Source organism: Hyperolius riggenbachi, chromosome 10, assembly GCF_040937935.1.
Source record: "Hyperolius riggenbachi isolate aHypRig1 chromosome 10, aHypRig1.pri, whole genome shotgun sequence".
Taxonomy (NCBI): Eukaryota; Metazoa; Chordata; class Amphibia; order Anura; family Hyperoliidae; genus Hyperolius; species Hyperolius riggenbachi.
The window spans coordinates 260,443,950-260,460,812 of NC_090655.1; the positions used below are offsets into that span (position 1 = coordinate 260,443,950).

At 46.6% G+C, this 16,863-nt stretch overlaps 1 protein-coding gene across 1 annotated transcript in view; it reads left to right on the forward strand.

Annotated features, from left to right (window-relative positions):
• The window catches only part of LOC137537136 (uncharacterized), a 134,351-nt gene that overhangs the window by 25,327 nt on the left and 92,161 nt on the right, over window positions 1-16,863 (forward strand). The window contains exon 3 of the mRNA XM_068259266.1: window positions 10,112-11,002. Within this exon, the coding sequence (XP_068115367.1) occupies window positions 10,112-11,002 (891 nt within the window). The remainder of the gene's footprint in view (window positions 1-10,111; window positions 11,003-16,863) is intronic.

Genomic DNA, 16,863 nt, shown 5'->3' on the forward strand with positions numbered 1-16,863 from the left:
AAAGTTTCCGTCCTCTATATGCTTCCGAGAAGCTAGGAGGACTGGAAAGATAAACAAACTCACTGTGGCCATCTTGTGGCCAAATAGTAAACTACATCTACATACTTTTTTTTAGTACAAGAAACACATATTACATTTAAAATTAACTGTTTATTTCCCACACCAAAAATTACCCAAATAAAATTTTTAATGAAAAAAAAAAATGACAATTAAACAAAAAAACAAGAACATAAATAGTTACCTAAGGGTCTGAACTTTCTAAATATGCATATGAAGAGGGTATATTACGACCATTTGTTAAATTATAAGCTTGTAAATAGTGATGGACGCAAAACTGAAAAAAAAATGCACCTTTATTTCCAAATACAATATTGGCTCCATAAATTGTGATAAGGACAAAATTTAAATGGTGTAATAACCAAGAGAAATGGGCAAATAAAATACATAGGTTTTAATTATGGTAGCATATATTATTTTAAAGCTATAATGGCCGAAAACTAAGAAATGACGACTTTTTTCCTTTTTTTTTTTACTTTTCCTGTTAAAATGCATTTAAAAAACAATAATTCTTAGCAAAATGTACCACCTAAAGCAAGCCTAATTAGTGGCGGAAAAAACAAGATATAGCTCAATTCATTGTGATAATTATTGATAAAGTTATTAGCGAATAAATGGGAGGTGAAAATTGCTCTGTTGCAAAAGGTGAAAAATCCCTGCGGGCTGAAATGGTTAATAGAACATTAGTAGCAAAAAAAAATAAAAAAAAATAGTGTAATGTTTATTTTCAGTTATATAGTTGTTGTTGTTTTTTTTTTTTTATAACATTGCATCATTTTCTTATATTTGCAGTTTACACACTATGCTCAGCACTGTAAATTATTAAGATGTGGAATGTATTGCCACAGGAAGCAGTTATGGCAAATTCTATATCTGCATTTAAAGGGGGCTTAGATGCAGTGCAGTTTCTAGGCTAAAATACACACAGGGCGAGGGTGTAAAAATTTCGCCCCTCCCCTCCCCCCTACCGGAGCAAGATATGGGTGCCCGCAGTATAGGTTAGCCAGGTCTAGTTGCACTTAGTATAGGTCCCCCCAGTATAGGTAGCCAAGAATAGGTACCCCAGTATACGTACGTAGCCAGCTATAGGTCCCCCCAGTATAGGTAGCCAGGCATAGGTGAGCCAATATAGTTACCCCCGGTATAGGTTAGCCAGGTAGGTGCCTCTAGTATAGGTAGCCAGTATAGGTTAGCCAGCTATAGGTCCCCCCCCCCACTATAGGTAGTCAGGCATAGGTGAGCCAATATAGTTGCCTCCGGTATAGGTTAGCCAGGTAGGTGCCTCCAGTATAGTTGCCCCCAGTATAGGTTAGCCAGGTAGGTGCCTCTAGTATACGTAGCCAGTATAGTTGCCCCCAGTATAGGTTAGATAGGCAGGCGCCCCCGGTATAAGTTAGATAGGTAGGTGCTCCAGTACAGGTTAGCTAGGTGGGTGCCTCTAATATAGGTAGCCAGAATAGTTGCCCCAGCATAGGTTTGACAGGTAGGTGCCCCCAGTATAGGTTTGACAGGTAGGTGCCCCCAGTATAGGTTAGTTAGGTATGTGCCTCCAATATAAGTAGCCAGTATAATTGCCACCTGTATAGGCTAGCTAGTTAAGTAGGTGCCCCCAATACAGGTTAGATAAGTAAATGCCCCCAGTATAGGTAAGATAGGTAGCTGCCCCCCAGTATAGGTTAGATAGGTAGCTGCCCCCGTATAGGTTAGATAGGTAGGTGCCCCTCAGTATAGGTTAGATAGGTAGGTGCCCCTCAGTATAGGTTAGATAGGTAGGTGCCCCCCAGTATAGGTTAGATTAGGTAGGTGCCCCCCAGTATAGGTTAGATTAGGTAGGTGCTCCCCAGTATAGGTTAGATTAGGTAGGTGCCCCCCAGTATAGGTTAGATTAGGTAGGTGCCCCCCAGTATAGGTTAGATTAGGTAGGTGCCCCCCAGTATAGGTTAGATTAGGTAGCTGCCCCCAGTATAGGTTAGATTAGGTAGGTGCCCCCCTGTATAGGTTAGATAGGTAGCTGCCCCCCACAATGGAGGGGGGAGCCGGAGCCACGGGGAGGGCAGCCTGACCTCTCCCTCCCTTCCTCTCCCGAGCCGCCCTCCGTGATCCCCCCTCAGATGCAGAGTGAGCAGGAAGCACTGTATACAACTTATCTCCCTGCGTTCCAATCGCCACTCTCTCGCCGACAGTCTCCTCTATGCATACACGCTGATACACACGCTGCTTCCGGCTAAACAGGAAGCAGCGTGTGTATCAGCGTGTATGCAGAGAGGAGACTGGCGGTGAGAGAGCGGTGATTGGAACGCAGAGAGGTGAGTTGTATACAGCGCTTCCTGCTCACTCTGCATCTGAGAGGGGAGAACGGAGGCGGCCCGGGAGAGGAGAGGAAGGGAGGGAGAGGTCGGGCTGCCCTCCCCGTGGCTCCGGTTCCCCCCTCCATTACAGTGCCCCCCTCCCAACAGCGTTGTGGGCGGTGGCACGGCCCGCACAGCCCTAGAAACGGGCATGCTTAGATGCTTTCCTTGCATTGAAAGACATCCATGGCTATAATTACTAGGTAATGCCCAGTGGTGTTGATCCAGGGATTTTATCTGATTGCCATCTGGAGTTGGGAAGGAATTTTTTCCCTTTTGGGGCTAATTGGACCATGCCTTATAAGGTTTTTTCGCCTTCCTCTGGATCAACAGGGATATGTGAGGGAGCAGACTGGTGTTGTACTTTGTTTTCTGGTTGAACTCGATAGACGTATGTCTTTTTTCAACCCAAATAACTATGTAACTGCTGCCAGCTGGCCGTCATGTGCGGAAAACACAAATAATTATCCGCCAAAAACCAGCAGCCATTTTCAGCGAACTCAGGTGTCATCCCTGCCTCACTGTACCAATGTGTGTGAAGCATGTTCTGATGTCTCTGTATGTGTGTTAGTGTCTGTTGTAAATAAAGTTGGTTTAAATGAAAAAGTAAAGTGTATTTGTTTGGTTGGTATGGACTGAGCATGTGCAGATATGACATCATATGCACACCTCCCAACTTTTGTAGCCAGAAAGAATGGACACTAAGACCCGCCCCTTTCACACCATTAGCTATGACCATTTTGCAGCCATGTGCCCCTTAGGCCTCTTAGGGCCCTTTTCCACTAGAGCGATTGCTGAATCGCAAAATCGCAAATCGCTAGTGATTTTTAAATCGCTAGGGTTGTTACTTTATCATAGAAATCACGAGAAGTATTTTCCACTACAGTGATTCGATTTGGAAATCGCTAATCGCAAATCGCAATCGCTTGCTGGAGCGATTTTTACAATGATAATGCAATGCAATTGCAATGCAATGAAAATCGCAAATCGCAATCGCATAACAGAATTAATGAAAAATCGCAATCACTGGCGTTTGTGATTTGTGATTGCGATTGCTAGTGGAAAAGGGCCCTTACACACTGCACGAATCAGATTCCGCTTTTTAATCGGTTTTTACATCCGATTCCGATTCAGATTTTTAATCTTTACTGCATGCTGCATTTTTTGATCCGTTTTTTTTCTGTTGAATGTATGCAGGGAAAATCGGAATTGAAAATCGGAATTGGAAAGGGAATCGGAATCAGAAAACTGATTTGCAGTGTGCAGGGAGCCATATACAGCTTTTTTGTTTCTACTTGTCCCCCTCCCACACCTAAACCATTCCTTGGTGCCAAGTAACCCCCTCTTCCCCAGTGCAGTTTCCCTGCTGGTGGGTTTCCCCTTGCCTCCCCAACAGCTTCCCCCTCCCTCTCCCACAGCTTCCCCAGTGGTGGTGGGCTCCTCTCTCTCTCCCCTACAGCTGCCCTGGTGGTGGTGGGCTTCCCCCTCCCTCCCCCCACAGCTTCCCTGGTGGTGGCTGGCTTCCCCCCTCCCTCCCCCCACAGCTTCCCTGGTGGTGGCTGGCTTCCCCCCTCCCTCCCCCCACAGCTTCACTGGTGGTGGTGTGCTTACATCCTCTCTCCCTACCCAGCTTCCCTGGTGGTGGTTGGCTTCCCTCCTCCCTCCCTCCACAGCTTCCCTAGTGGTGGTGTGCTTCCCCCCCTCCCTCCCTCCCTCCCTCCACAGCTTCCCTGGTGGTTGCTGGCTTCCCTCCTCCCTCCCTCCACAGCTTCCCTGGTGGTGGCTTCCCCCCTCCCTCCCTCCCTCCACAGCTTCCCTGGTGGTGGTGTTCTTCCCCCTCCTTCCCCCCACAGCTTCCCTAGTGGTGGTGTGCTTCCCCCCTCCCTCCCTCCCTCCACAGCTTCCCTGGTGGTGGCTGGCTTCTCCCTCCCTCCCTCCACAGCTTCCCTGGTGGTGGCTGGCTTCTCCCTCCCTCCCTCCACAGCTTCCCTGGTGGTGGTGTGCTTCCCCCCTCCCTCCCTCCACAGCTTCCCTGGTGGTGGCTGGCTTCCCTCCTCCCTCCCTCCACAGCTTCCCTAGTGGTGGTGTGCTTCCCCCCTCCCTCCACAGCTTCCCTGGTGGTGGCTGGCTTCCCTCCTCCCTCCCTCCACAGCTTCCCTGGTGGTGGCTGGCTTCCCTCCTCCCTCCCTCCCTCCACAGCTTCCCTGGTGGTGGTGTGCTTCCCCCCTCCCTCCCTCCACAGCTTCCCTGGTGGTGGCTGGCTTCTCCCTCCCTTCCTCCCTCCACAGCTTCCCTGGTGGTGGCTGGCTTCCCTCCTCCCTCCCTCCACAGCTTCCCTGGTGGTGGTGGGCTTCCTCCCTCCCTCCCTCCCTCCCTCCACAGCTTCCCTGGTGGTGGTGTTCTTCCCCCTCCTTCCCCCCACAGCTTCCCTGGTGGTGGTGTGCTTCCCCCTCCCTCCCCCCACAGCTTCCCTGGTGGTGGTGTGCTTCCCCCCTCCCTCCCTCCACAGCTTCCCTGGTGGTGGCTGGCTTCTCCCTCCCTCCCTCCACAGCTTCCCTGGTGGTGGTGGGCTTCCCCCTCCCTCCCCCCACAGCTTCCCTGGTGGTGGGGGGCTTTCCCCTCCCTCCCCCCACAGCTTCCCTGGTGGTGGTGTTCTTCCCCCTCCTTCCCCCCACAGCTTCCCTGGTGGTGGTGTGCTTCCCCCTCCCTCCCTCCACAGCTTCCCTGGTGGTGGTGTGCTTCCCCCCTCCCTCCCCCCACAGCTTTCCTGGTGGTGGTGGGCTTTCTCCCTCCCTCCCTCCACAGCTTCCCTGGTGGTGGCTGGCTTCTCCCTCCCCCCACAGCTTCCCTGGTGGTGGTGGTGGTGGTGGGCTCCCCTCTCTCTCCCCCACAGCTTCCCTGGTGGTGATATGCTCCCCCTCCTTCCCTCCACAGCTTCCCTGGTGGTGGTGGGCTTCCCCCTCCCTCCCCCCACAGCTTCCCTGGTGGTGGTGGGCCTCCCCCTCCCTCCCCCCAAAGCTTCCCTGGTGGTGGTGGGCCTTCCCCTTCTCCACAGCTTCCCTGGTGGTGGTGGGCTTCCCCCTCCTCTACAGCTTCCCTGTTGGTGGTGGGCTCCCCCTTCTTGTCTGCACAGCTTCCCTGGTGGTGTTGTGCTTCCCCCCTCCCTCCCTCCACACTGTTGGGGTTGTTCCTGGAGAACTGGGCTGACTTTGCAGTTGGCTACTGGTTCTTCTACCCAATGCAGCAGGGATGGGTGGTGGTGGGCCTTCCCCTCCTCCACAGCTTCCCTGGTGGTAGTGGGCCTTCCCCTCCTCTACAGCTTCCCTGGTGGTGGTGGGCTCCCGCTCCCTCCTCCATAGCTTGCCTAGTGGTGGTGTGCTTCCCTCCTCCCTCCCCCCACAGCTTCCCTGGTGGTGGTGGGCTCCCCTCTCTCTCCTCCACGGCTTCCCTGGTGGTGGTGTGCTTCCCCCCTCCTATACAGCTTCCCTATTGGTAGTGGTGGGCTTCCCCCTCCTCTACAGCTTCCCTGGTGGTGCTGGTGGTGGTGGGCTTCCCCTCCTCTACAGCTTCCCTGGTGGTGGTGGGCTCCCCCTTCTTGTCTGCACAGCTTCCCTGATGATGGTGTTAGTGCCCCCCTCCTGTGCTCCCCCCACTTGTCAGTATAAGTGCAGAGTATGGTGATGAAGCCTTGCATCTCTTACCTCTCCAGCACTGTGACTCCTCCAGCCACTGACCCCCTTAGTGTCCGGGATCTCCATTTCCTCATATCATGCGACACACGAGAAGATGCCGGGCACTAGAGGCAGCGGTGACAGGGAGGTTCAAAGTGATGTAGAGGTGAGATATGCGCGGCTTTCATTGCACAATACTCTGCATTTATACTGCACACATAGATCACCTAGAACACACAGTACGGTCACACAGGTGTTAATGTGACATGGTAACAGTACATGCTGATCACACAGCAGGCAGTGACCAGCCTAGGGGTATTGGAACAAATCTAATTTTTTAGGGGGCACACGGACATCGCCTACAACACGCAGTACGGTCACACAGATGTTGAAGTGACACGGTAACAGTCAGTACACTTTGAACACACAGCAGGCCAGACAGTGACCAGCCAAGGGGTGTTGTCACAAATCTAATTTATTTATTTTGGCCCACAAAGATCACCTAGAATGCACAGTACGGTCACACAGGTGTTAATGTGAGATGGTAACAGTACACTGCTGATCACACAGCAGGCAGTGACCAGCAAAGGGGTATTGCCACAAATGTCTGCCACACTGTTCTTTTTGGCAAACTGATATCACTGATAAGTCAGTATGGTCGGTGACACCGGTCCTGCTGTAATGCTGTATGAGGGTAACACAGCATGCGTCGTGTCACAAGTGTCAGACACAAAATTACTTTTGCACAGGGCGGCGGGCTGTAACCGTGACACAGCCACACACTATGCTGTATATGGTGGTGTAGTGTTGCTACAGCACATCACAAGAAAGCAACTACCAATAATAACTACAGCAGGGTTAATGTCTTTGTCAGTCTTTAAAAGGATTTTTGTGGTTAGGAAGAGTCCTCAAATGGACTATTGGGGGGTCCCCTAGTTGGTGAACTGCAAGTAGCAGAGCAGCTAGGAAGCAGATATACAGCACAATATTACAATTCAGCCTCTCGAACACTGTCCCTGTATCAGCAGCAGCAGCAGCTCCTCCCCCTACACTGACTGCTACACAGCACTATATCACAATACAGTCTCTCGAACACTGTCCCTGTATCAGCAGCAGCAGCTCCTCCCCCTACACTGACTGCTACACAGCACTATATCACAATACAGCCTCTCTAACACTGTCCCTGTATCAGCAGCAGCAGCTCCTCCCCCTACACTGACTGCTACACAGCACCAAATCACAATACAGCCTCTCTAACACTGTCCTTGTATAAGCAGCAGCAGCTCCTCCCCCTACACTGACTGCTACACAGCACTATATCACACTACAGCCTCTCTAACACTGTCCCTGTATCAGCAGCAGCAGCAGCTCCTCCCCCTACACTGACTGCTACACAGCACTAAATCACAATACAGTCTATCTAACTGTTAAATGTTGGATTTGTTGTATAAAAACAAAGTCTTTCAGAGACCAGAATAAATCATTTTAAAGATGTGGTTGTTTAATTAAGCATTATTGATCTTCCATGAATATTCAAAAATAAATCAATAAAGGTACAAATCTTAGTTACGTTATAAATAATTACAAAATATAAACAAATTGATTGCTGAATAATTTGTAAGTATATTAATAAAAGGCCTATTCTAGCTTATGTGTCTGCATGTGTGTGGATGAGTGTGTGTGAAAGGCTGAAGGAAGAAAGAATGACTGACTGTCCCATCCTTCCCGCCTAACATATGAAATGGGATGGCCCCATTGTGCATTACGATCCTATTTCTGACTACTGAATCTAACTGTTTCAGCTAACTCCTCATTTATCTCAAAGCGCATGGTCAAACTAGTTAAAACTAGAATTCTAACAGCTTCATTGTACTGCTTTGGACTAGAAACATAATGAGATACAGCTGTTTGACCAGCTTCTAACTGGGGGGATGGTTAGCATGTACATTCCAAGTGAGGGGGGTAGTTCACAGACATCATAGACCAAGTCTTATGTTAAATTCCCACTAAAGCCTAGTACTCCTATCCTAAATAATTAAAGATTTCTTTTCAATCAAGCTTATCAATATCACATATATAATTGATCTATAGCTTTGATATCTCAATCGCGTCACATCCAATATAGACAATTCTCCTTCTCATCACAGCAGGGCCCTAGCTATGTAGAGAGCTCAAATCATCAAATATTTAGATTACTTGATTAAAATATCAAAACTACTTATTACACTAACACTGTCCCTGTATCAGCAGCAGCTCCTCCCCCTACACTGACTGCTACACAGCACTATATCACACTACAGCCTCTCTAACACTGTCCCTGTATCAGCAGCAGCTCCTCCCCCTACACTGACTGCTACACAGCACTATATCACACTACAGCCTCTCTACTAGTGTCCCTGTATCAGCAGCAGCTCCTCCCCCTACACTGGCTGCTACACAGCACTATATCACACTGCAGCCTCTCTAACACTGTCCCTGTATCAGCAGCAGCAGCTCTCCCTACACTGACTAATTCTGAATAAAAATGGCCACCAGGGTTGTGCTTTTTATAAGGGGAGGAGTGGCCCAGGTGGGGATCATGTCTGTTTGGCTGTAATGTCCCACCTGACTTCAGGGTGAAGGGTGAAAACTGGCACTATAAAAAAATTATAGGGCAGACGCAAAATTTTGATGTTGGCCATCACTAATAATTTATAATATAGTTTATAACAAATAGCATATGACCTATGCAATACAGAAATGCATTCATTTATATGCTGTATATCACATCATCCTGTATGTAAGCCACCACTTTTTTCCTCAATTTTATTGGTTTCAAACCATTTTATCTTTCCTCCTTTGCATTGTCATCTCCTCACCAGGAGGGCTCGGGCTCCAGCTTGGGCCACCAGGCCTGTCTCACCAACTATAGCTTTATCAAGAGTGTGACCAAGACCTAGAGGAAGCCCTGGTGAGCCGAGTGCAGACTGATTCCTCCACATGCCTATATGGCTGGTGCCCTAAATAGCAGCCTTATTTAGTGAGTTTCCCTTCACACTCCACAAATCACCAGCTCAGCATTAATACTCCACAATCTGGGCTCCCTTTGTCTCTGTATATTTTATAAGGTGATGAACATCTTATCTCTCAGATGAGGATACAGCGGTAATAAGAATGTGTAAGTGACACCACATTGCTCTACAAACATAACACAGATTTCTTGCTATAAGTACATATAGGTCTGTTGTCACAGGAGTAACACATTGCTTCCATTGTCTCATCAAGCTCTACAACTTACTGCGTTTCCATGTATGGGCAATGCTTTAGCTGCAGGGATAGTCAATGAGATGCAAATAACTCTGACTTGTATGTAAATGTAATGCAAATTGTATGCAAATAATCACATTTGTCAGGAAATGCATTTAAATGGCCAAATGTCAGGCTACATAGAATTTGCATGCATACCAAAGTTATTGGCATGTGATTGGCCGCCTGTAATGTGCACAACCTTCTGCAATTCTCTGTCAGGCTGATAACTAGTGATGTTCAGTGACATGCCAATAACTCCGAGGGTGCAAATTGTATGCCAATTTAATGCAAATGTGCAATGAAGATAAGGGAATTGGTCGGCGCCTGATGCTACTTTGCAGCCTATGGTGGGGGTCAGGTGACTTACTGTGCCTCCAGACAACCAGACACCAATCGTAGAACCAATCGGAAGGAAGAGTCCGGGCACCAGATAAGCTGCAGATCACCACTTTATTTCTTCCCCCATCCAAACGTACTGATAAACAAAAAGCACAGCGTTTCACAAGACGAGCTCGCTTCCTCAGAGACCAGGTGATCTGCAGCTTATCTGGTGTCCAGACTTTTCCTTATGATTGGTTCTACAATTGCTATATGCAAATGTGCAGCTGCTGCACTTGGTTCATTTCTAATCTGCATAAACTTTGCATCAACTTGGAATTATCAGCAGCTCACTGAACATCCCTAATGATAATTCCTCCTCCCCTCAGAATTCTCTGACAGGAAGTGATGATGTTTCTCTATTTGCAGCGGGGAGTCCCAGCATCAGGAACCTCTCAGAGACTCGTCTCTCTGTATCCATAGACTGTACAACGGATGATGATGTCACTAGACAAGAGTCTCCAGCAGAGATCCTGGTTGCCGATCAAAAGAGATTGCACACTAGAGAGAAGCCCTTTTTATGTGCTGAGTGTGGGAAATGTTTTGTTCAAAAGTCAGATCTTGTTATTCATGAGAGATCCCACAAAGGTGAGATGCCCTTTTCATGTGCTGAGTGTGGGAAATGTTTTGGAGACAAAGGAAACCTCATAAAACATGCGAGATCCCACACAGGTGAGAAGCCCTTTTCATGTGCTGAGTGTGGGAAATGTTTTGGGCAGAAAGGACACCTTTTAAGCCATGAGAGATCCCACACAGGTGAGAAGACCTTTTCGTGTACTGAGTGTGGGAAATGTTTTGGGCTGAAAGGACACCTTTTAAGCCATGAGAGATCGCACACAGGTGAGAAGCCCTTTTCATGTGCTGAGTGTGGGAAAAGTTTTGGATTGAAAGGAAGCCTTGTCAAACATGAGAGATCCCACACAGGTGAGAAGACCTTTTCATGTGCTGAGTGTGGGAAATGTTTTGGTCATAAAGGACACCTTTTAACCCATGAGAGATTGCACACAGGTGAGAAGCCATTTTCGTGTGCTGAGTGTGGGAAATGTTTTGGAGAGAAAGGAAACCTCGTCAAACATGAGAGATCTCACACAGGTGTGAAGCCCTTTTCATGTGCTGAGTGTGGGAAATGTTTTGGGCGTAAAGGACACCTTTTAACTCATGAGAGATCACACACAGGTGAGAAGCCATTTTCATGTGTTGAGTGTGGGAAATGTTTTCGGCAGAAAGGACACCTTTTAACCCATGAGAGATCGCACACAGGTGAGAAGCCATTTTCATGTGCTGAGTGTGGGAAATGTTTTGGAGAGAAAGGAATCCTCGTCAAACATGAGAGATCCCACACAGGTGAGAAGCCCTTTTCATGTGCTGAGTGTGGGAAATGTTTTGGGCGTAAAGGACACCTTTTAACCCATGAGAGAACGCACACAGGGAAGAAGCCATTTTCGTCTGCTGAGTGTGGGAAATGTTTTGAAAGTAAATCACTGCTTGTGAGACACGTGTGTTGAATGTGGGAAATGGTTTGACCATAAGGTTTCTTTTACTTCTTGCAAAGCGCACATGGCAGCATTTGTACACTGAATCCCGAGGACTCTTTCATGAGGGGAATTGGATTGTTGCTGCTCTTTGACTGTCTATAGTACAGACCAAAAGTTTGGACACACCTTCTCATCCAAAGAGTTTTCTTTATTTTTCATGACTATGAACATTGTAGATTCACACTGAAGGCATCCAAACTATGAATTAACACACGTGGAAGTATTGTACATAACCAAAAAGTGTGAAACAACTGAAAATATGTCATATTCTAGGTTCTTCAAAGTAGCCACCTTTTGCTTTGATTACTGCTTTGCACACTCTTGGAATTCTCTTGATGAGCTTCAAGAGGTAGTCACCATGTCTTGAAGGAGTCCCCAGAGATGCTTAGCACTTGTTGGCCCTTTTGCCTTCACTCTGCGGTCCAGCTCACCCCAAACCATCTCGATTGGGTTCAGGTCTGGTGACTGTGGAGGCCAGGTCATCTGGCGCAGCAACCCATCGCTCTCCTTCCTGGTCAAATAGCCCTTACACAGCCTGTGTAAGTCATTACACCTTGGGGTCATTGTCCTGTTGAAAAATGATGGTCCAACTAAACACAAACCAGATGGAATAGCATGCTGCAGCAAGATGCTGTGGTAGCCATGCTGGTTCAGTATGCCTTCAATTTTGAATAAATCCCCAACAGTGTCACCAGCAAAGCACCCCCACACCATCACACCTCCTCTTCCATGCTTCACGGTGGGAACCAGGCATGTAGAGACCATCCGTTCACCTTTTCTGCGTTGCACAAAGACACGGTGGTTGGAACCAAAAATCTCAAATTTTAGGTCATCAGACCAAAGCACAGATTTCCACTGGTCTAATGTCTATTCCTTGTGTTCTTTAGCCCAAACAAGTCTCTTCTGCTTGTTGCCTGTCATTAGCAGTGGTTTCCTAGCATATATTCTTCCATGAAGGCCTGATTCACACAGTCTCCTCTTAACAGTTGTTCTAGAGATGTGTCTGCTGCTAGAACTCTGTGTGGCATTGCTCTGGTCTCTAATCTGAGCTGCTGTTAACCTGTGATTTCTGAGGCTGGTGACTCGGATGAATTTATCCTCCGCAGCAGAGGTGACTCTTGGTCTTCCTTTCCTGGGGTGGTCCGCATATGAGCCAGTTTCTTTGTAGCTAAGACAAAGGGACACCGAGAGCCCAATATAGTGTAGTATGCACTGGACAATGTGGAATGTTAGTAAAGTGAGGTAAATATACTCACAAACATGGGTTACCACTAAGGCAACCACTGTGTAGGCAGGTGAGGAGATTAGTCCTGTCCTCACTCAGGATAAAAAAGTAGCTCTCTGTAGTACAGGAAAAGTAGGGCTTAGCACCCCTCCACCAGGGGTGGACTTGATATGTAGATAATGGAACAGAGGCGCCAGCAGGATAAAAACATATATTAAAAGTTCTAAAAATGCTATGGAGGTTAGGTAGCGGTGGACTCACCTCGCGAAAGCAGACACGTAACAACTGTCTGACAAGCATCAAAACATTTATTTATAAATACCCCAAAGGTGCGACGCGTTTCGCAAGCAAAGCCCGCTTCCTCAGGCAATAGAAGGGGATCACAAACAGAGGCGCTAAACCCGTCCTACACGAGCTTCTGTTTGTGATCCCCTGAGGAAGCGGGCTTTGCCTGCGAAACGCGTCGCACCTTTGGGGTATTTATAAATAAATGTTTTGATGCTTGTCGGACAGTTGTTACGTGTCTGCTTTCAGGAGGTGAGTCCACCGCTACCTCCATAGCATTTTTAGAACTTTTAATGTATGTTTTTATCCTGCTGGCGCCTCTGTTCCGTGATCTACAGTTTCTTTGTAGCGTTTGATGGTTTTTGAGACTGCACTTGGGGACACTTTCAAAGTTTTCCCAATTTTTCGGACTGACTGACCTTCATTTCTTAAAGTAATGATGGCCACTCGTTTTTCTTAGCTGCTTTTTTCTTACCATAATACAAATTCTAGCAGTCTATTCAGTAGGACTATTAGCTGTGTATCCACCTGACTTCTCCACAATGCAACTGATGGTCCCAACCCCATTTATAAGGCAAGAAATCCCACGAATTAAACCTGACAGGGAACACCTGTGAAGTGAAAACCATTTCAGGTGACTACCTCTTGAAGCTCATCAAGAGAATGCCAAGAGTGTGCAAAGCCGTAATCAAAGCAAAAGGTGGCTACTTTGAAGAACCTAGAATATGGCATATTTTCAGTTCTTTCACACTTTTTGGTTATGTACTATACTTCCACATGTGTTAATTCATAGTTTGGATGCCTTCAGTGAGAATCTACAATATTCATAGTCATGAAAATAAAGAAAACTCTTTGAATGAGACGGTGTGTCCAAACTTTTGGTCTGTACTGTATATCAAACTATTTCGACTCCTCGTCAGGCATGTACAGGTTGTGGCATTGGCTGGTTGAACGCTGTGCTACCACATATTGTGCGTTTGTTGAGAGTTTACTTGGTGTTTAATAGGTATCTTGACAGAAAGTCAAAGGAACCTGGAACCTTTCTTCTACTGTGCGGAGAGTATGGAGAGTGCTGGAGTGTGTGCTGCTCCCCCCAGGCCACTGTAAGCCCCAATGCAAAGCAAATTAACAGACGGCAGTAACTGGGATGGAAGCTGTGGCTTCCCTGGAAAGTACAACATCAGTAAAATACAATATGTGCAAAAATATTTTGCATGAAAACAGGGAACTAAACACTCAGCAGTTTCATACTCCTGTGAGGCGTTATGTGATGTCATCTATAGAAATGGTGCATTTGCCTCTGAAGGCACAAACATGTGAAAATACTCTCTTAAAATGTATCATAAAGCGAGGAAATTAGTCACATAGGATGGTTCTAACTGTTTGCTGAGTGCCCCACTATGGTGCAATCCGAATTTGTCAGAATTTGCTTCCCTTAGTGAAGGGGGATTCTGGATCCGGAGGGGGGTAAATACAGGATCTTCTCAAAAAATTTGCATATTGTGATAAAGTTCATTATTTTTTGTAATGTACTGATAAACATTAGACTTTCATATATTTTAGATTCTAATACACACAACTGAAGTAGTTCAAGCCTTTTATTGTTTTAATATTGATGATTTTGGCATACAGCTCATGAAAACCCAAATTTCCTATCTCAAAAAATTAGCATATTTCATCCGACCAATAAAAGAAAAGTGTTTTTAAAACAGAAAAAGTCAACCTTCAAATAATTATGTTCAGTTATGCACTCAATACTTGGTCGGGAATCCTTTTGCGGAAATGACTGCTTCAATGCGGCGTGGCATGGAGGCAATCAGCCTGTTGCACTGCTCAGTTGTTATGGAGGCCCAGGATGCTTCGATAGCGGCCTTAAGCTCATCCAGAGTGTTGGGTCTTGCGTCTCTCAACCTTCTCCTCACAATATCCCACAGATTCTCTATGGGGTTCAGGTCAGGAGAGTTGGCAGGCCAATTGAGCACAGTAATACCATGGTCAGTAAACCATTTACTAGTGGTTTTGGCACTGTGAGCAGGTGCCAGGTCGTGCTGAAAAATGAAATCTTCATCTCCATAAAGCTTTTTAGCAGATGGAAGCATGAAGCCACTTTTGAACCAGAAACAGCGGCAGAAGCGCCTGACCTGGGCTACAGAGAAGCAGCACTGGACTGTTCCTCAGTGGTCCAAAGTACTTTTTTCGGATGAAAGCAACTTTTACATGTCATTCGGAAATCAAGATGCCAGAGTCTGGAGGAAGACTGGGGAGAGGGAAATGCCAAAATGCCTGAAGTCCAGTGTCAAGTACCCACAGTCAGTGATGGACTGAGGTGCCATGTCAGCTGCTGGTGTTGGTCCACTGTGTTTTATCAAGGGCAGGGTCAATGCAGCTAGCTATCAGGAGATTTTGGAGCACTTCATGCTTCCATCTGCTGAAAAGCTTTATGGAGATGAAGATTTCATTTTTCAGCATGACCTGGCACCTGCTCACAGTGCCAAAACCACTAGTAAATGGTTTACTGACCATGGTATTACTGTGCTCAATTGGCCTGCCAACTCTCCTGACCTGAACCCCATAGAGAATCTGTGGGATATTGTGAAGAGAAGGTTGAGAGACGCAAGACCCAACACTCTGGATGAGCTTAAGGCCGCTATCGAAGCATCCTGGGCCTCCATAACACCTGATCAGTGCCACAGGCTGATTGCCTCCATGCCACGCCGCATTGAAGCAGTCATTTCTGCAAAAGGATTCCCGACCAAGTATTGAGTGCATAACTGAACATAATTATTTGAAGGTTGACTTTTTCTGTTTTAAAAACACTTTTCTTTTATTGGTCGGATGAAATATGCTAATTTTTTGAGATAGGAATTTTGGGTTTTCATGAGCTGTATGCCAAAATCATCAATATTAAAACAATAAAAGGCTTGGAACTACTTCAGTTGTGTGTAATGAATCTAAAATATATGAAAGTCTAATGTTTATCAGTACATTACAAAAAATAATGAACTTTATCACAATATGCAAATTTTTTGAGAAGATCCTGTATATTCACCACTTGTACCATAATAATCATTGTAAATCGTGGTCACAAATGGTAGTGGAATTTCACCTTCCTAGGCATTCCCGATTCAGGTACTGTCACCTCAGGCATGCAGCCCAATGTGGGGGTGTGACTGCTGACCTGGTCCCGGCACTGTGGAAAGCTGGCTGCTACATAAGGAAAGCCTTATATCCAGGTTCTGCTCCAGTCTTGCTGACTATGAATATGCTCATAGACTAGCTAAGACTGGGGCATTATGGGAGGGGGAGAGATTTCTGGGGAGGAATGGACTGACTATGAGGACACATATATGAAGATGGACAAAAAGTAGGGATAATAAAAATTGCACCCTGCAGGAAGAAAACACAGAGACAACAGGAGCCTAAATGGTGCAGTATGTCACAGTACCAGAAGCATGTAAAATATGCGAATGTATTATACTCACAAAGGTGGGTTGCAGAAGGGCAACTGACCACTAGAAGCAGGTGGAGATGTATAACCCCGACTCCACTCGGGTGACCAGACAGAGCTGGTGATGGTCGCACTCTTGATAAAAAGCAAACCTCAAATGACCAAAACTGGTCAAAGAGGGTTGATCCCCCTCCAAAAGGAGGGTGAAGGCACAAGGTAAAGGGGGAAGAGGCGCCCAGAGCAGATAAAATACGTTAAAAACAAATAAAATGAAAAAAGTGAGGTGGCTTACCTCAATGAAGACAATATCTCGTATTAATAGAATTTTATTGCACTGGCAACGCGTTTCGTGGGTGCATACCGACTTCCTCAGGCCAAATAGCAGTGCCTAATAGTGCTTGTAGCCAAATAAGGCTTGTAGCCTTATTTGTGGCTACAAGCACTATTAGGCACTGCTATTTGGCCTGAGGAAGTGGGTATGCACCCACGAAACGCGTTGCCAGTGCAATAAAATTCTATTAATACGAGAATTTGTCTTCATTGAGGTAAGCCACCTCACTCTTTTCATTTTATTTGTTTTTAACGTATTTTATCTGCTCTGGGCGCCTCTTCCCCCTTTACCACATAT